Genomic DNA, 21,339 nt, shown 5'->3' with positions numbered 1-21,339 from the left:
AAGTCGAGTTGATACAATGTGTATTTTTCACGTTTATCATATTTATATTGTTAGCATTTTCATGTTGTTTTTATACGACTGCAAACAAATTTTTGTGGTCGTATATTGGTATGACGTTGGCGTCGTCGTCGTCGTCCTAAGACACATTAGTTTTCGCACTCTAACTTTAGTTTAAGTAAATGGGTCTCAATGAAATTTTACCATAAGGTTCAATACCACAAAAGGAAGGTGGGGATTGATTTTGGGGGTTATGGTACCCACAGTTAAGGAATTAGGGGCCAAAAAGGGGCCAAAAATAAGCATTTTAGTAATCTAGACATAACTTGTGTGTAAGTGTATGGATCTCTCTGACATTGTACCACAAGGTTCCATATCACAAAGGGAATGCTGGGATTGATTTTGGGCGTAATTGCCTCCAAATTTTAGGAATTAGGGGCCAAAAAGGGGCAAAAAACAAGCATTTTTCTAGTTTCATGACAATAACTTGTGTGTAAGTGTATGGATCTCTCTGACATTGTATTACAAGGTTCCATATCACAAAGGGATGCTGGGATTGATTTTGGGGGTAATTGCCTCCAAATTTTAGGAATTAGGGGCCAAAAAGGGGCAAAAAACAAGCATTTTTCTAGTTTCATGACGATAACTTGTGTGTTAGTGTATGGATCTTTATGAAATTGTACTTCAAGGTTCCATATCACAAAGGGAAAGCTGGAATTGAGACTGGGGGTAATTGCCCAAAAAGTTAAGGAAAAGGGGGCCAAAAATAAGCATTTTTCTAGTTTCCAGACAATAACTTGTGTTCAAATGTATGGATCTCTCTGAAATTGTACTGCAAGGTACCATACCACAAAGGGAAGGCTGGGATTGATTTTTGGGGTAATTCCCTCAAAATTTTAGTAATTAGGGGCCATAAAAGGGCAAAAAAACAAGCATTTTTCTAGTTTCAGGACAATAACTTGTGTGTTAGTGTATGGATCTTTATGAAATTGTACTGCAAGGTTCCATATCACAAAGGGAAAGCTGGGTTTGAGTTTGGGGGTAATTGCCCTAAACATTTAGGAATTTGGGGCCAAAAAGGGGCCAAAAAACAAGCATTTTTCTAGTTTCCAGACAATAACTTGTGTTCAAGTGTATGGACCTCTCTGAAATTATACTGCAAGGTACCATACCACAAAGGGAAAGCTGGGATTGAGTTTGGGGGTGATGAATCATAAGGGGGTTCAAAAAATTGGGGGGGATTTTTTTTTCCTTTTTTTTCTTTAAAATTTTCCATTTTAAATTGGTTATTTCTGATTTATATATAAAAGCAAATAATAATGATATGGTTTGAATAGGTAAATTAAATTTTTTAAGTTCTTAGACCACTTTCATTCTGTGTGAGAAACCTATGCTGTGTCAAATATTTAATTACAATCCAAATTCAGTGCTGTATCAAGCTTCAATGTTGTGTCCATACTTGCCCCAACTGTTCAGGGTTCGACCTCTGCGGTCGTATCAAGCTGCGCCCCAGCGGAGCATTTTATTATCATATTTTAAAGACAGTCTCGTGTTGACTATACAAATTTAACTTTCTTAACCCCTAGTTTTTGGTTGGCTGACAATATCAAACTCTTTGGTTTTTGTTAAGTGTTTCATGTTATGTTGTTTATTTTTTTCTTTAGGCCATGACATTTGTCGTCTGCTTTAATTTTTGATGTTGATTGCTCTTTTTGTACCTTTTGAATTTTTGTTTCTGAGCCTTTAGTTGTTTGATAATCACATTACTTACTTGCTTATCCCTTTTCCTGCATACTTACAGATGAGGCCATCACATTACACATTTTTGTTATTATGAAATCATAATAAGGAATTAAGACAAAAAGCTGACAGGTATTAGTTTAAAAAGAGAATGATTGCCATTTTGAATTGTTACTGTAAATTCAAAAATTATTGCAAGGTTTTTAGTTATGCAAATAATCCAACTTAGTGAGTATCCCAACAATAAGAACTTGCATTCTGATATCTGATACATATACAGTCCAGCTATCACGGATTCACCAAAACACGCGTTTCCGTGATGGAAATTAATTAAAGATCGCGGATTTCCGTGATGGACACATTTAAAAGATCGCGACTTTTTACCTAAATAATATCCAAATTGGTCCACGAAGTCCACGATGACAGTCGATTTACGGGACAAGACAATTCCTTTACTGATGCTAGCTGATACAATGTAGCTATTTTATTGCGAGGTGTAACTGGGTGGTGCAGAATAAAAAAAAAATGTGTTTAAAAGTTTTTTTTTATTCATTAAGCAAATGTATGATGTGATTACTAAATACTTCTTATTCTGATTCACCGAAAAAATATTTTAATTTCATCCTCCGATAAGGAGCTGTAAATTGTTTATCAAATTTGAAACATGCTACCTTTGTTGTACCCTAATTTGGATCTTTTTGTGAGTTTATGAGATAAGCAACGAAGGCTAACTGGGTCTACATTTAGAATAAAAAATGTATGTGTTTAAAGGTTTACGTATTCATAAAACTTATGTATGATGTGATAACTCATTTCTTTTTATTCTGATTCAACAAAAAATCATTTTGATTTTATCCGCCAATAAGGAGTGGTAAATTGTTTAATAAATTTAAAACATGCTACCTTTTTTGTACCCCAATTTGGAAGTTACAAAGATAACAATGCCTGTCAATCATTACCCCAATGAAAGTTAATAAACGCATGACTGGTGTCGGCCAACACACACCTGCTGTTATAAACAAATATGTGTCCGGTTTATATTTCAACAGGTAAACAGAATTTGGTTAAAAGAAATTAATAGGTATTTCATTGAATTGTTGAATGATAGTTTAAACCAAGCTTCACATGTGCTTAAATGAGTCTTTTATGCAAACATTAATTTCAGGTGGATAGGACGTCACTTGGATCGTCTGATTATCGTCTTTGATTTCATTTGAATAAAGTACAGAATTTAATTCATCAACCCTTTCAAGCCCGTAAATCAGTGCTTTTTGCATATATAGCAATGGAAAAAATTACTGGTTGTTATTTAAATTAAAAAATGTCCGCTATTTTTTTAAGCTATAATCATTAAAATATGATCAAATTACTAAACAAATTCTTTTTTACTCATTTTGGACTGATTGGAAGTTGGTTGTTCAATGTCCAGTGACAAATATTTCGTCCATTGTCGTGCAATTTCTTTAGGGTATGTTGCTGGTTAGCATGTTTATTTAATTAATGCCCAGGTCAACATACCTGTCTTTAAAATCGTGGGACTGTTAGAGAACAGGAGAGTTATAAGATAGAATTTAATGGCATTTAGTATACATACAAGGCTGAGCACTACAAGACATGGTTTAGACACGGAGTTAATACTTATATGATGTAATGGACAGACTGTTATTTTGGATAATTATTTTCGGCATGAATAAGTTTGTGTCATATTTGATAATAAACGTTTAGTTATCGATTAACATTATGTATATAAGAATAAATAAAAATTGGGGGAAAATAAGTTTGTCGTATGATTTGCCTGAAAATAAGCTTTAACAAACTTAGTGGGTATATTGTATATTCAGTGCTGGGCAGAAAAAAGACTTATTTAGTTTGTAGAAATATAGCATAGACGAAGAGACAGAAGATGGACTGGGAGAAGAGCTAAGTTAATTGTATTTAATTTAATGCAACATTTTCAAATTTCTTTTTGAAAGATATGTGTGGTCCTGAAAAGGACCGTTTGTAAACTTTTTGTAAGCTTTATACACCTCAAAGGACGTCGAAGTCTAGCTCTTGATAATGAGGGTCGTCTGCTGGTGGGTTGTTTTCAATTTGGACAGCAGCAAGTGCAGGTCTTTGCTTCTTTGGTTGTTGACGCAGCATCTCATTTACAGCATTAATGACATTGGTCCGGAAGATGTCTTCCTGACAGACCTCAGGGTACATCTGAACGGTGAATTGCCGGATTATCTCTCGCCTGGCTGGGTCTAGCTCATGCTTACTATGCTTTCCACCACCATTCCAGTTGTAAAAGTAGCGCAGGTTGTCCATGCCATACAATTCTGGAAAAAACTTTTTGGTTAAGGCAGCTGCAAAATTACCAGCACTCTTTGCTGAAACCTTGATTCTGGTCAGCTCCTCATTTGAAAGGTTGTACATGTCTGGTATGGCAGGTACCTGTAGGTCGTTGTCTACTACTGCTGGAATGGTGGTCCTATGTTGTCTGGATAATATCTGGTCCTGTTTGCTCTCCAGTCTTTTATGCATCACTTCCAGCTCTGTTAACCTACGGAGGCCTGTGTCAACTTTTTTGTTGAGGGTGTCAAGGTTTTTCTGAATTGATGTAACTGCAGAACCTATTGCTGTAAGTGCAGACATTACAGGACCAAGCTGACTTGATGTATGGGATGGTCTGGCTGGTGTAAAGGGCGATACTAGTGGTGGAGTTGGTGCTGTCGGATTTGGACCACAGATGGAAACTGGTGTACTAGTAGTTGGTACAGGTAGGGGGACTGCTGGTTGTGTCTGATGGGAACTTTCAGGAGATGTTGGCTGTGGTGTAGTGGCAGTGGGACGTCTAGGTGGTCTGATGACTGGTAAAGGGTCGTAAAACCCTGGCGGAGTGACAACCCTAATCACTCTTGCTGCTGGTTTACCACTTTTGGTTAGGGGTCGTAGAGTTTTTGACCTGGAAGCCTTTGGTCTGCCTGGTGTTTGCCGTATTGGACCTGATGGTTTGAGTGCTGGTTTTTTGGTCAGTCTTTTCTTTTTGGGTTGAGCTCTCTCGACAAGTGGGCTTGAAGGGTCATCACTCTCGACTGCTAGAGAAAACCTGTGGTCCTTCTTTGCCTTTTCTACTAGGGCTGACATTGCCGCGTAGTCACCAGAACCAAGGATGATGGCACTAGCGTACTCGTCTCTGTTCCACTTGACTTGGTAAATTTCATTTACTCTTATTCTGTCTTCTGTTGCTATGTGGACTCTCTGGCGTACCATGACACCCCCACAGTTAACAAATCTGACAGCAAAGTCAGATTGCTCTCTGGTTAATGCACGTAAAGACATTGTTGTAGTAAATTGGTATTTTAGCTTACGGATAACTGAAATGATACTTTTTTTTTGTTGGCTTCCGTATTTTTTGCCAGTAAATTTGGCACCGCCCAGTTGAAGATTTTTAATGATTCCATAAATTTCATTGGTGGAAAACCAAAAATTTACCCAAAGAACACGTGCACTACCTTGACACATTACTGTGTATTACAGATGATTTCGAAGAGGCGACACTGTGTCTGGCTGAACACCTGTGCTTCTAAAGTTTGCGAAAAGATTTCCAAACTATCGGAATAGATTTCCAAACTTTCGAATAAATATATAATTTTTACTTACTTTTTTAAACTCTGCAGTCTTCTTTGGCTTTGTAGTATTTTGGGGTACAAATGTATTTGCATGAATAAAAAGAAGTGTGATAGGCTAGTTTTATACCTGAATTAAAATATGCCTTATGACTATAAAGATTATTTTAATTATTCTATATAAAAAAAAATGTTCTCTTTCATCTTCACAACAGTAGTATTCGAAAATAAATGTATTACTTCAATAGTTCTCTGTCAAAATGGATTTCTGTTCAAGGTCCTTATTGACTAAAATATGTATTTGAAAGATGTTGATTTTAATCGATTGATTGAATTATGGTTGCTTGTTTAACCTTCAGTGACAAATATTAAATGCATACATGTTTTCTGCGAATGAAAAAAATACACAATTAATACAATATATGCAGGGTAACCGGGATAAAAGGCGAGATGTTTGAAGTCGCTTGAAAATGAGAGTACATGTATGTTGTTTGGTAAGAATTTACAACAGACCATCTATTGACACCTGCAGGTTTTTTTTCCATTGATTTTATATTAAAACTTGTAGATTATAACACCTTATTCAAGTCATCGTAAGTAACATTTCATTTCTGGACGTGGCTGCATATTTATACATCCCAGAGTTTCATATTTTTCGTTACAAGTTAAAAGGGAATAATAAATAACAGGTGTTTTAATTTAAAGGAAAAAATATTAATAGATCTATTTCACAGTCTAACATTAAATAAATGATGAGAATTTTTTTATGTCTTGATATACCTTTGATTGCACAAATGATGAAATCCAAAAAGATTTTATAAAATATAATGATATCAATCTTTTATGTATGATATATATTAAAAATTCCTTTTGATGAATAATTTTTATATTTAACTTCCCTCGTAAAATATGTATTTAGATAAGTACAGAAAAGGTGGATGGTCAAACTACAATGTCAGTGGATAATCTGTGTATCGAACGGCATGTGCCAAACAATTATAACGACTAATTCAAGACATTAAATTTATTTTGGAATTAGTTATAATTATTTTAATGATAATTTTTAATAAGATTTTATTAACTTCTCTTCCGATAAAGTTATTTGCAAAAGGCCAATTTCTTTCAGTTGCGTCAACTTTTAACAAGAGAATGATTATCTTTGTAAAAAAGTTGTATAAGAAGCATAAAGATCAAATTAATAGAGATTGTAAGGGTTTTTTTTTAAATTAAATTCAGACAAAGATGTGTACAAGAATTTATACAAATGTTTTCACTTTAAAAAAAAATTCTGCAAAAATAAAATGCACCTGTATTTTATATGTATTACAAATTGTAACATTTACGTGTATTTATGATATTTCTTACAACCGTGAGAAATTTTTTTGAAATTGTTTACCTTGACATTTTTGGGGTATTGATCAGCTAAATACATGTATATTATATGTACATGTACCTGGTTGAAGTCCTTTGACCAGTTCGTTTATTTCAGGGGGCAGTATATTGTCATTTGCTGGTACATTGTATATTGTGTAACAAAGTTTTATGGCTTGATATTTTTCAATTTTAACACCTAAAGAAATTTATGAATTCGCTGTCACATGTTGATTTCTTATTAAAATGCCAACTGTTAAATGAAAAATTATCAGTTTCAACGTAACAATGGGCAGAGTAGACGACAAAATCAAACAAGAAATTGCAGTACTGAGAAAGTCGGGCAACAACATCCAAGCAATTACTGGAATATTGAGGACCAGGGGCCATAACATTTCGCGTCATTCCTTACGGTACTGGTTGAGAGCCTATGACAGGGGTTTTATTTCCGAGCGTGGTGTTCATGTCCAACCAAAACAACGGACCTTCAGAAAAGTTTCTGAGAGAGACGCCGAACTCATCAAAGAACTTATTAAGTCAGACTTTTCCATGTCAAGTAAGCAGATCCACAAAGCCCTAGTTGCAGATAGTGCCAACATGAGTCTGTCGGTCACCAAAATAGCCATCGACGCTGCAGGTTTCACCCATTCACGACCGCGGTTTGGCCAGATGTTGAGAAGGGCAAACAGACCAAAACGTGTTGATTTTTGCCAACACCTCATTGACGAAAATGACGACTTTGCAGACATAATCTTCTCTGATGAAAGTTCCATACAGACCTTCCAAAATAAGACCAATTATTACAGAGAGAAAGATTCTGCTCCAATGGTTCATGGAAAGCCGAAACATCCACTGAAAGTCCATGTTTGGGGTGCCATAAGTCGGAGGGGTCCGTCAAAACTGACCATCTTCGAAGATATAACGGAAAAAGAATTCTTCAAAACTCGGAAAAAGAATTCTTCAAAACTCCATTTTACGGGACAACCTTCTTTCTTATGTTCGGGTAAAGTTTCCAGATGGGCACAGATTCCAACAAGACAACGACCCTAAGCACAAGTCAAAAATGGCAAAAGAATTTATGAACGACAACGGTATAAATTGGTTGGATATATGGCCTTCCGAAAGTCCTGACTTGAACCCCATAGAAATGGTATGAAATCAGACGAAGCGTCATGTAGCCCGTGTAGACCCCAAAACAAAAGAGGAGCTTGTCAACACTTTACAGACTTTTTGGTGCGAGAAGATGAATGTAGAGCAATGCAACATGTACATTGATCATATATATAAGGTTGCACCCGTATGTGTCTTGATGAATGGAGCAGCAACTGGTCATCTGCCTGACAAGATTTTTCCTGAGAGGACAAGGGGTAAATCGCTAGCGTATTTCAATAATAAGCTGAAGACTGACCCAGATGTAATCAAGCGATTGAAAGGTCTGCAGTTCCAGTGATAAAGCCTCTGTTAACTCAGTTGTAAAACGGCCCTTTTCAGGGCCACCAAATTTTTCAAAAAGATTCTTTATTTGTTGTAACAATTTTTCTAAATAAAAAACAATATGAAAAAGTGACCATACAAATATGAAGAAGATGTGGTATGATTGCCAATGAGACAACTATCCATCCAAGACCTAAAGTAGAAAATATAAGCAATAAGATCACAGTACATAACCCATTATTCAAATTTTAATCTTCATCCTTTCAGACTTGTAATGAAATAATCAAAGAATTCTAATCCACCAGTACATTTCCCATTTTACATATAGTGACCCTGTATTAATTTTTTTTATAAGCTGTCCCTCTATTCTTATTTCCCACGATTTTTTATTGTTAAATCGCATGTATAAGAGTTAGAACACTTTAAAGTAGTGAAAAGTTGAAATATGAAAAAATATATAAAAAAAAAATTATACATACAAAAAAGGGGGGTCCACGCCACAAGCGCCCGTGATTCAATGAAACTATAATTCCTAATTATAATAGAAACTTTCACTAAAAAAACATGAACATGAACATATTATCTACATAAGTACATAAAGGATTTTTACAATGCTTAAGCATACGCCCCATTTTCAATATAAGGCGATTTTTCAGTACAGGTTATATCGAACTGTCTATTCTTAGTATGCACTGATATATTGGTCACTGGACGTTTAACCATCAATACAAGAATCGGTAGCTCTGTGAAATGGTGAACAGAAAGATGTTCATATAACAAGTGTCTCTATTCTTCTTCGCTGATGTCTTTTTCGTTTTTTTTACCATAATAATCAGTTACAACAAAACAAAAAGATGTTTCTCCACGGTAAAACAATTCACTTAAAAATCACAAGATGTCAGCCACTTTCTTTTTTTTTTCGTAGTGTAGTGTTTTTCCAAAATATGAACTGAATCATTAGTCATTTGACATTAAGCAATCAATAATCGAATGCGATACATTAAGTAAGCCTATTACATGTACATGTACATAGTTGTATACAGCGTGACATTGAAAATTTGAATGAGCTGTATCAATATTTATTTTTTATTTTCCCATTTTTCAAGAATTCACGTTTGTAAAAACACACAAACACCATTCAACCTTTCAAATCAATAAGCCCGATTTGTAAGACAATTATCATTTTAATGATAAAAATGAATATTACATTTTTAAAAATTACGATTTTTTTTTCTACGGCAACAATAAAATAAAAAAATTATTAGTCACAGGAAATATCCAGGATTTTAAACTAGAACTACTACAGTCTCAGATATTTTATAAAAACTGTCTATTGAACTATTTTTATTGATAATTAATAACTTGTAACATTAATGATTTTACGAATCTCAAACAATTTTCAATTTACAAATTTCTAAAGATAATAAGTTCAAAATCAGTCAATATAATGTAGCTCCTCCTTCCACAATCCATTATTACCTGATCACCCGTTCATTGGTTTAAACTTCTCGTATGACTTTTGTGTATTTTCCTGGTATGCATCACCTTTCAGACAAAAGTACAAATGAAAGACCGCCCCATGTCAATCAAACTTTACCTGAGCTTGAACAGAAATAACAACAGGACAAGAGGAGTAATTACGGGTTAATGTGATTTAAAATAACAATAGACACAACCAATAAACTGACAAATATCTTGTTTTCTCGCTAATAGCTTTTACAGCCACAATTATTTCTCATGCACATAACAATAATTAAACGTTATATTTTATCGACAACATAGAATTCTGTGTTATTACGATAGATATTCTATTGATTTCCGCGAAGGTCCACGATAAAAATTTGACCTGTCCACGATCATAATGGACTTTTCGCGGCATAGTATAGGTAAAAATATAATTTCCCCGTCGCGATAATCTGCTTCTTTAGATGGACTTTGCAGGAATCATCTTGTCGGGAGTGTATCTGTATGCAGCTTTTCCCGAAATCGCAATAGCACTTAAAGTTTATCCTTAATACATGTTTGTCCATTCTTCAAAAATCGCAATAATAAATGTACGCAATAATTTCTGAATTAACATAATTTAGATTAAGACTTAAGTTTATCTTATTTACAGGATGGTTTTGCTGCTCAGTTCTCCCAGCTCTTAGATAAACAATTGAAGGCAGCATATCTGATGTGCCAAGAAGTAAGTAGTCCTGTCTGGAACTAGGCAAATCAGAATAGAGATTTTAAGTCAGAACTATATCAAATTATTATTTTTTGTTTAATAAACTTGCTGCTAGCTCAGGCACAGGATTTTCTGAAAAACTATATTTTTTTAGAATTGAATAATAAAGTAAAAAGAAATAGTCATTGTTTTCCTATTTTAAATCAATTTTAATTATATGAAAAATGAATTATTAAATATTATACTGAGAATATCTTGTCAACAGACATTTGAATATGAATATTGTTACTTTATGACATATTCTAGAACCAGCATAGTTTAATGCTAAATCTTTTCAAGCTAAAATTAATGACAAGGATTATTAAATCAATCTGGTGTGGTCTATTCCTGTTTCCATGAAGAATAAGAAAAGAATTATTGTTTTTATATGAATAATAAATTTTTGATCTCTTTATAATGAAAAAAAAAATATGCAGTTCAGATGAAAGTCTTATAAAAGTGCAAATGATAAAAAAGTAAACTATTTCAAATATCTCATAGTTAAAACTCAAGATTAAAGTAGATATATGTTCTTTTTCATGCATTATATTGACTTTGTCATGTTTGTATTTTAATTCCAGAACAAAAATGAGACAGCATGCCAGACATTGGGTAATATGTGTGCATTGACATTTTTTGAATATGAAGATAGTTTACAAAAAACCTCAGCATGTAACCTGTACAAGAATATTATACAGGATAATCGTGCAGACTGGTATGAAGTTTTTATTTGCCTTTTCATTGGGATAGATAATGTAATGTTACAATACCCAAATTACAATTTTTATACGCCCGTTTACGGGACGTATTATGATATATTGTCCGTCCATCTGTCCGTCCGTCCGTCGTCAACATTTCGGACATTAACTCAAAAATGCTTTAACCAATTTGCATAAAACTTTGGTGAATTGTTTATATCTATTGATGTGAGCTCCCTTTCGTTTTTTATGAATTTTAGATTTTACGTTTCCGAGTTATGGGGTTTTATTCATTAAAAAAAGGGGGATTTTCCAGTTTTCGGACAATAACTCGAGAATGCTTTCACCAACTTGCAAGAAATTGTGGTGAATTGTTTATATCTATTGACATGAGCTCCCTTTTGATTTTTATATATTTTAGATTTTACATTTCCGAGTTATTGGGTTTTATTCATAAAAAAAGGGGGATTTTCCAGTTTTCAGACAAAAAATCAAAAATGCTTTCAGCAGTTCTTATGAAACATTGGTGAATTGTTTATATCTATTGATGTAAGCTCTGTTTAGAATTTTATAAATTTTACATTTTACATTTCTGAGTTATGGGGTTTTATTCATTAAAAAAGGGGGGATTTTCCAGTTTTCGGACAATAACCCAAAAATGCTGTCAGAAATTCTCATGAAACTTTGGTGAATTATTTATATCTATTGATGTAAGCTCCCTTTACATTTTCATAAATTTTTAATATGACATTGAGAATTAATTGAACTTTAATTGTTTATAGTCTGACAACAGATTTACTAAGTATTGTGCAACAGCACAGTGTAATGTACAACAGCAAGAAATCTTTAATTGAATATAAATTCAATTCATATAACCAATTTCAAGTTCTTTGACTACATTTATTCATCAAACCTATAATATGTTAAATATTTAATACAATCCAAATTCAGACCTGTATCAAGCTTGAATATTGTGTCCATTTTTGTCCCAACTGTTCAGGGTTGGACCTTTGCGGGCGTATCCAGCTGCGCTCAGCGAAGCAGTTTTTTTTTGAATATTTTGATTTTATTTTTAAAAGGAAAACAAAATTTGTATTGTTTTGACATTTTGTCAGCATTAATGTAATTAAGGACACCATATAGAAACTTTACGGACTACTTCTTTTTAAATTTTTTCAGGGTGATTTTTTAGTATGGTACTAGTATTGTTTCCAAATAAATCTTATTATTTGTACCCAACATTTTTAACACCACCACCACCACCACCACCACCACAAATACATGTAACTTATCAAGTTAACTTTTTTATGGAGTTATGAATGTAATACATTGGATTATTTATGATATTATTCAATAAGCATGCAGTCTAAGGAATTTGTATTATTTAATTTATTATATGTACACATTGTACTCCTAAAAGTGGAATTGAAAAATTTGGTAGGGTTGATGAACATTTTATAGTAATTATTATGAAAATATACTAATTCTATAGTAATTCGTGATTTCCAAAAAACTACAAAATTAAAAACAAACAATTTGATTTAGATATACCAGCTGATATTATTGGATATTTTGAAATTATAATATAAAGAACACACAAATTACTGCTTTTCCCACCATATTTGACAGTTCTTTTACTATGATAAAAAAGTATAACGAAAATACCAAAGGTAAATAAAAAAAGGGGAAGGCCAAAAAAGTTGACAAAATCACATGTTATCAAGCAATGGAACAAGTGAAAAAACAGCCGTCATATTACTGAATTGGTACAGGCATTTTTCCAAAGCAGTTGGTGGGTTAAACCTGATTTCAAAGCTAGCTAAACCTCCCTCTTGCATGACAGTTTTACATGGTTTCGTTACATTGACAAAATTGGGTGAGGAACCCCAACAACGTAATTAGTAAATGTGACAATAATTGGGATCAAGCAACAAGAAACTGTGTGAACATACATCACAGACATACAACACAACTAACTTAAAAACCTGCTTACACACTGTAACTGCTGGTTGTCTGTCCTGTTTATATGCCCCACCTAGAGGCATTATGTTTTTAGGCCTGTGCGTCCGTTCGTCCGCCCGCCTGTCCCGCTTCAGGTTAAAGTTTTTGGTCAAGGTAGTTTTTGATGAAGTTGAAGTTCAATCAAATTACACATGTTTCCAATGATATTATCTTTCTAATTTTAATGCCAAATTAGAGTTTTGACCCCAATTTTACGGTCCACTGAACATAGAAAATGATAGTGGGAGTGGGACATCAGTGAACTATGAACACATTCTTGTAGTATTACTTTGGATTCATTATTATTCGTGAGATACCAGTTTTTGTGGATTTCGTGGGTACAAGTGAACCACAAATTTAATTGTTCAACTAAGTAAATATTTTCTATAGTCTTGTATGCAGATTTTGTCAAAACCATGAAATCAGATACCCCTGAAAATACAAAGTTTCCTTCATCCACGAAAATAAATGAATCCACAGTATTGTTTTATATTTTCAGGCAATCATTTTTGCCTGATCTGTACTTCACACGAGATGGTATAATTGCACAGGATGGAGATAGAGTACTTGATGATGAGTCTATTACTACAACTTATACCTTTGATCCTCCAATGAATATCAAGATATTAGCAGCTAGCTATTCACAGAATGGAGAGTTCCTCGGCATAGACTCAGTACTGGGTGGCAAAATTCAGCTCTGCTCAGACACCACTACTCGACTAAATGCAGCCTTTGTTTTTGGCACATATTACACACATTCAGTAAGATTTCTTTAGATATCATTAAAACTCAAGTTTGATATGATCATTGAGTAAATGTAGCATTTTTTTACATATTTTGTTCTCCATTTAACAAATTCAACTTGTAAGCTAAATACTTTTCTCTTATTGTTAGAATTAATTGATTTTTTACTATAAAAAAATGTTATTTTCAAAACTTTGAAAAGCAATTATGTTAATCTTTCTACTGATGCAGTTGAGGTGAAACGTAGATAAACTAGCTAATTGTTAAAAATCATTACAGAAATAAGAAGTAACACTGACTTCTAATTCAAACCGTTGTAAGAACCAAAAAAAATCATTGAAAATACTATTACATAGATAAAGTGAGTTTGAAATACATTTTTGGTTCGCACTGTTGTAACAGCTAGAAAGGGGAGAAAAACAAGTTGTTGTTGAATAAATAAATTCAATACCTGCCCTTTCATTTCTGAAAAATTGAAAAATCAGAGCACTAGATATAATGCTTAGCATGACTTGAAGAAACTGATTGGATTATTTATTTAACAATAATTATTGATGTTATTTGCAGTGTTCCATTCCAGCAATAGATTTGTGGGATCAGACCAAATATAAACCAGAGTTTTATGATCTGTGTATCCTTTTATAATTGCTAAGCTATGCTCTTTTATAGACCAGTTTTATTTGAAGTTTTGTTTCTCAGTGCAATTGAATGTTTCATATTAGTATGTTTTGAACTTGGCAGTCTTTGTTTTTGTATCACAAAGGTCATTTTTATGTTTTAAAAGAGTACAATATATTCATGATCATGATTATACAGGTTTTTGCCTCTCCTGCGACAAAAGTCACAGTATGCGAGACATAAGTATTACTATCCTACAGCGGCGATGTAAACTATTTGTAAAAAGCTTTTTATTTCACAAGGTAGAAGACCTGGATGCTTTATATCTTGCATGTAGATACCTTATGTCACGAAGTTTCCATCTGTCATATGTCCATTGTCCTTGGCCTCATTTTCATGGTACAGCGACTGCTTGAAAAAAAATTAAAATTTTTTGTCATGTGAATTTCTCACTTATTATTAAAGAATAAGATAAGTATATTTGGTATATGGGTTCCTTGCAAGGTCTACATGTCCGTCATTCAGGGTTCACCTGACCTCGACATCATTTCATGGATCAGTGACCTAGGTTAAAGTTACGTGATAAGGTACATTTTTCAAATACTGTAAGAAGTAGATCAACTATGTCTATATGTGGTGTGTGGAATGATTGTAATGGGTACATGTGTTTTGCAGGTTTTATCTGACCATGGCCTCATTTTCATCATTCAATGGTCAATGTTAAGTTTTTGTGTTTTGGTCTGTTTTTCAAGTTCTATAAGCAATAGGTCAATTGTATATTGTGTGTGGAATGATTGTAAGGTGTACATGTCTGTCTGGCAGGTATAATCTGACCTTGTCCACATTTTCATGGTTCATTGGTCAATGTTAAGTTATTGTGTTTTGGTCTGTTTTACAATTACAATAAGCAATAAGTCAACTTTATTTGGTGGACAAAAAAAATTGTAAGGTGAATATGTCTTTCTAACAGGATTTTAAATTTATGTAATACTTTTAGTAAAACCTTTATCTTTGAAACTTTCAACATAAAATTAATTGTCAGGCAAGGCATTTCAGTGTGTGCTCTCTTGTTTTTATTTACAGTCATTCTATTTTACAAATCAAAGCTGAAAATAACAGTTTAATATAAAAATAAGGAGATGTGGTATGATTACCAGTGAGACAACTATCCACCAAAGTTCAAATGAAGTGGATGTAAGCAATTATAGGCTGACATATATAATCATTGATTTAATGTCAACTGACATGATCATTAACATTTTACAAACACTGTGGCAGATGCAACTGCTACATAATTATATAAAATCATGATTTATCATTGAACTTTACTTTTATAGTGTAGGCTATGAAAACAAACAAACACATTAAATTCATGGAAAAGTACTATGCCACTATCAAACACAATTAATTTGACTTCATTTAAGAAATGGATTTTGTTAACACTTTTTATTTCACAGTGTACATTTTGATGGTTAGGTTCATGAGTGAAAGCTGTAAAATATGTATACACAATGAGTTGGTAATAAGTTATTGTTTTGTCTCAAGTGATTCTCTGGTTCCATAGTTGGATACCAGGGTAAATATGTTTTTGAGAATTTTAAGAAAACTTTTTGAAACAATTGAAGACTTAACTCTATACAAGTCCTTGATTTTGAACTTGAGGATGGACGACAAATTTATCCTGTACCAATAAAACTTAATGACTACTTGAACAACAGACAGAAGGTAAATCAAGGTAGGTTAACTCCCTTTTCTTATAGTGGAAAATATCAGAGCTCAATATACTTAGAACAGGATACAGTTGGTTTCAAGAAAGAGGGATTCATAGAGTCAATAGAAAAGGAACTTTGAATTGAATTAATTTCACATTGAATACTGTTTTACATTACATAACTTTGCTTCAAGGAAATAAGATTCATAGAGTTAGTAGAAGATATAATTTGAAGTCAATTCATTCCACTTTTTAACATTACAGAACTTGTCTAGATGAAGTGAAAACACAGTTAACGTCCATTTGGCCAAAACTAGGAAAAAAATTAAGTAAAAAATGACTTTTTAGCTCACCTGGCCCACAGGGCCAAGTGAGCTTTTCTCATCACTTGGCGTCCGTCGTCGTCGTTAACTTTTTACATTTTGAACTTCTTCTAGAGAACCACTTAATGGAATGAAACCAAACATGGCATGAATGTTCCTCATGAGGTGTTGACCAAGTGTTGTTGCTTTGAAGCCGATCCATCATCCAAGATGGCCACCAGTGGGGGACTTCTTTAGAAAAGGACCCTATGGACAATACATACAAATGTCTTCTTTTAGAGAACCACTGAATGGAATGAAACCAAACATGGCATGAATGTTCCTGATGAGGTGATGACCAAGTGTTGTTACTTTGAAGCAGAGCCATCATCCAAGATGGCCACCAGTGGGGGACTTCGTTTAGCATAGAACCCTATGGACAATACATACAAATGTCTTCTTTTAGAGAACCACTGAATGGAATGAAACCAAACATGGCATGAATGTTCCTTATGAGGTGCTGACCAAGTGTTGTTACTTTGAAGCGGATCCATCATCCAAGATGGGCGCCAGAGAGGGACTTAGTTTAACATAGGACCCTATGGGAAATACATACAAATGTCTTTTTTTAGAGAAACACTAAATGGAATGAAATAAAACATGGCATGAATGTTCCTTATGAGGTGCTGACCAAGTGTTGTAACTTTGTAGGCGATCAATCATCCAAGATGGGCCCTAGCAGGGACTTAGTTTAACAAAGGACCCTATGGGAAATACATACAAATGTTTTCTTTTAGAGAACCACTAAATGGAATGAAACCAAACATGGCATGAATGTTCCTAATGAGATGCTGGCCAAGTGATGTTACTTTGTAGCCAATCAATCATACAAGATGGCTGCCAGCGGGGAACTTAGTTTAACAAAGGACCCTATGTGAAATACATACAAAAGTCTTTTTTTGAAGAACCACTGAATGGAATGAAACTAAACATGGCATGAATGTTCCTTATGATGTGCTGATGAAGACCTTAATACATGTATCTTTATAGATTGAGATATACTGTAAACTGCAAAAATATCAAGAAAAGAAGATCTACACATAAGTCAACATGAGCAAAATTGTCAATTGACATCTTGTTGGAGTTATTGTCCTTATAGTTATAAAGTCATTTTCTACAATTTCAATGAATTTATTGGTAAATTCTGTGAACTTTTCAAAAGTCTTCTGCTTTTGATTAAATTACGTGGCCAATATTAAACCAAATTTGGCCTCAATCATTATAAGGGTATCTGTTATGATTTTAATCTATTTTTACATGATTTCCAAAACCAAAGTAGAATTAGGTGAGCGACACAAGCTCTTGAGAGCCTCTAGTTTAGGAATATTTTGGTAGTAAGATTACTTAATATATAATATTTTTTAGAAAAATATTCGCCTTGAATATCAATCATTTTATTTTTATACTTAGTGTGATTTAGCATAATGACTTTGCTATGAAAAACCTTTAGATATGCATTTATAACTTTTGATTTGTTGAAACAGAAGCTGACAGTAAAGATTGGCATTTAGTGAAGAGATTTTTCCTGGTGGACAATATAGCTACAACAGGTATAGCATAAAGTTCAAATAGGTTATTTAGATAAAGTATAGCTGAAAAGGTGACCTTTAAATAGAAAACTTTGTTAACATAAGACACTTTCAATTTGATATTGTTTTTCTAACATCGGTGGCATTGGCAGTGTTGGTGAATGGGGCGGTTTCAGCAATGTTTTAGTTTAGGTTAGTTTAAGGGGAACCACTTATGATAACTCAATGATATTCATTATGTTACTGTATTAGTATTGGTATATCTTATCTTCACTGAAATTAGTTGGCCCTGTACCTTCAACATTTGCCTTTTACTATCAAAATTACATACAGATGAGACATATCTCTGTGTCAACATTTTATTTTGGTTATTTTTGGCTTGATTTAACACTCATGAAGTATACAAAAAAATTATTTTTTAACAATTTTAAATTTTATTTTGACACAGAAATAGAGCAATTTACAATGTACAACTTGAAACTTATTAAAACAAGTGGCAAAAAAAAACAACCCAAATTTCAGTGGCAAAAAAAGTGTCTGTATATTATACATAAATACCAGTTATACAATGTCTTTTATTGTAGGTGATCTAAAATGAATTAACCCTAAACCCTAAACCCTAAAGTAAAGGTTGGATGCTCTTCCTTCTGTTCTGATTTCCCCCTTGTTCTAATGAAGAAAAATTTTAGCTTTTGAAATACAAAATTGAATTTATCAAATTTTTTTAATTTTTATACGACCGGCAAACAAATTTTGAGGTTGTATATTGGTAGGACATTGGCGTCGTGGTCGTGGTCGTCGTCCGGCGTCTTCGTTGTCATCTTCGTAGTCTGAAGACACATTGGTTTTCACACTCTAACTTTAAGTGAATGGATCTCTATGAAATTTAACCATAAGGTTCAATACCACAAAAGGAAGGTTGGGATTGATTTTGGGGGTTATGGTACCAACAGTTAAGGAATTAGGGGCCAAAAAGGGGCAAAAATAAGCATTTTTGTAACTTCCAGACATAACTTGTGTGTTAGTGTATGGATCTCTCTGACATTGTACCACAAGGTCCCATATCACAAAGGGAATACTGGGATTGATTTTGGGGGTAATTGCCTCCAAATTTTAGGAATTAGGGGCCAAAAAACGGGCAAAAAACAAGCATTTTTCTAGTTTCATGACAATAACTTGTGTGTAAGTGTATGGATCTATCTGAAATTGTACTACAAGGTTCCATATCACAAAGGGAAAGCTGGAATTGAGTTTGGGGGTAATTGCCCAAAACATTTAGGAATAAGGGGCCAAAAAAGGGCCAAAAATAAGCATTTTTCTAGTTTCCAGACAATAACTTGTGTTCAAATGTATGGATCTCTCTGAAATTGTACTGCAAGGTACCATACCACAAAGGGAAGGCTGGGATTGGTTTTGGCGATAATTACCTCAAAATTTTAGGAATTAGGGGCCAAAAAGGGAAAAAAAACCAAGCATTTTTCTAGTTTCAGGACAATAACTTGTGTGTAAGTGTATGGATCTTTATGAAATTGTACTACAAGGTTCCATATCACAAAGGGAAAGCTGGGTTTGAGTTTGGGGGTAATTGCCCCAAAAAGGGGCCAAAAAACAAGCATTTTTCTAGTTTCCAGACAATAACTTGTGTTCAAGTGTATGGATCTCTCTGAAATTGTACTGCAAGGGACAATACCACAAAGGGAAGGCTGGGATTGATTTTGGGGGTGATGAATCATAAGGGGTTCAAAAATTTTGGGGGGTATTTTTTTTTCCTTTTTGTCGAGCCTTTCGACTTTAGTCGAAAAAGCGAGACATAGCGATCCTACATTCCGTCGGCGTCGGCGGCGGCGTCCACAAATATTCACTCTGTGGTTAAAGTTTTTGAAATTTTAATAACTTTCTTAAACTATCCTGGATATCTACCAAACTTGGACAGAAGCTTGTTTATGATCATAAGATAGTATCCAGAAGTAAATTTTGTAAAAATAAAATTCCATTTTTTCTGTATTTTACTTATAAATGGACTTAGTTTTTCTGCCAGGAAATATTACATTCACTCTGTGGTTAAAGTTTTTAAAATTTTAATAATTTTCTTAAACTATCCTGGGTTTGTACCAAACTTGGACAGAAGTTTGTTTATGATCATAAGATAGTATCTAGAAGTAAATTTTGTAAAAAAATAAATCCATTTTTTTCTTATTTTACGTTTAAATGGACTTAGATTTTCTGCCAGGAAACAACACATTCACTCTGTGGTTAAAGTTTTTAAAATTTTAATAACTTTCTTAAACTATCCTGGGTTTGTACCAAACTTGGACAGAAGTTTGTTTATGAACATAAGATAGTATCTAGAAGTAAATTTTGTAAAAAAATAAATCCATTTTTTTCTTATTTTACGTTTAAATGGACTTAGATTTTCTGCCAGGAAACAACACATTCACTCTGTGGTTAAAGTTTTTAAAATTTTAATAACTTTCTTGTACTAATTTGGATTTGTACCAAACTTGGACAGAAGATTGTTTATGATCAAAAGCTAGTATCTAGAAGGAAATTTTGTAAAAAAATAAATCAATTTTTTCTGTATTTTACTTTTAAATTTTAGATTTTCTGCCAGGAAACAACATATTCACTCTGTGGTTAAAGTTTTTAAAATTTTAATAACTTTCTTATACTATTTTGGATTTGTACCAAACTTGGACAGAAGCTTGTTTATGATCAAATGCTAGTATCTAGAAGGAAAATTTGTTTTCTTCCAGTTAACATTACATTCAGTCTGCAGTTAAAGTTTTTAAACATTTATTAGATTCATAAACTATCCTGGATTTTTACCAAACTTGGAAAGAAGCTTCTTACAATCAAAAGATAGTATCAAGAGGAATATTTTTATTGATTTACTTCCTCATTTTTGTTGAGCCTGCGATTAACAGAAAAAGTAGGCGAGACACTGGGTTCCGCGGAACCCTTACGAATTTTTTTTCTTTAAAATTTTCCATTTTAAATTGGTTATTTCTGATTTATATATAAAAGCAAATAATAATGATATGGTTGAATAGGTAAATTAAAATTTTTTAAGTTCTTAGACCACATTCATTCTGTGTCAGAAACCTATGCTGTGTCAAATATTTAATTACAATCCAAATTCAGTGCTGTATCAAGCTTGAATGTTGTGTCCATACTTGCCCCAACTGTTCAGGGTTCGACCTCTGCGGTCGTATCAAGCTGTGCCCAGCGGAGCATTTTATTAGATGATACATATTAACATTACGAAACACAACTTTTACCATTAAAATCTGGAAATGAAAATATTAATATCTTTA

At 33.3% G+C, this 21,339-nt stretch overlaps 1 protein-coding gene across 5 annotated transcripts in view; it reads left to right on the top strand.

The window, feature by feature from the left end:
* Nucleotides 1-21,339, top strand: part of LOC127702668 (meckelin-like) — a 61,225-nt gene that overhangs the window by 21,897 nt on the left and 17,989 nt on the right. For all 5 annotated transcript variants that reach the window (XM_052206961.1, XM_052206962.1, XM_052206963.1 and 2 more), the window contains 6 exons: nt 10,270-10,341; nt 10,944-11,077; nt 13,561-13,822; nt 14,373-14,436; nt 16,066-16,158; nt 17,981-18,046. In XM_052206961.1, coding sequence (XP_052062921.1) covers nt 10,270-10,341; nt 10,944-11,077; nt 13,561-13,822; nt 14,373-14,436; nt 16,066-16,158; nt 17,981-18,046 — 691 coding nt within the window. The remainder of the gene's footprint in view (nt 1-10,269; nt 10,342-10,943; nt 11,078-13,560; nt 13,823-14,372; nt 14,437-16,065; nt 16,159-17,980; nt 18,047-21,339) is intronic.

This window comes from Mytilus californianus, unplaced genomic scaffold (genome assembly GCF_021869535.1).
Source record: "Mytilus californianus isolate M0D057914Y unplaced genomic scaffold, xbMytCali1.0.p SCAF_5, whole genome shotgun sequence".
NCBI lineage: Eukaryota > Metazoa > Mollusca > Bivalvia > Mytilida > Mytilidae > Mytilus > Mytilus californianus.
The sequence above is the reverse complement of the archived record's forward strand: the minus strand, read 5'-3'. Positions and strand labels throughout refer to the sequence as shown.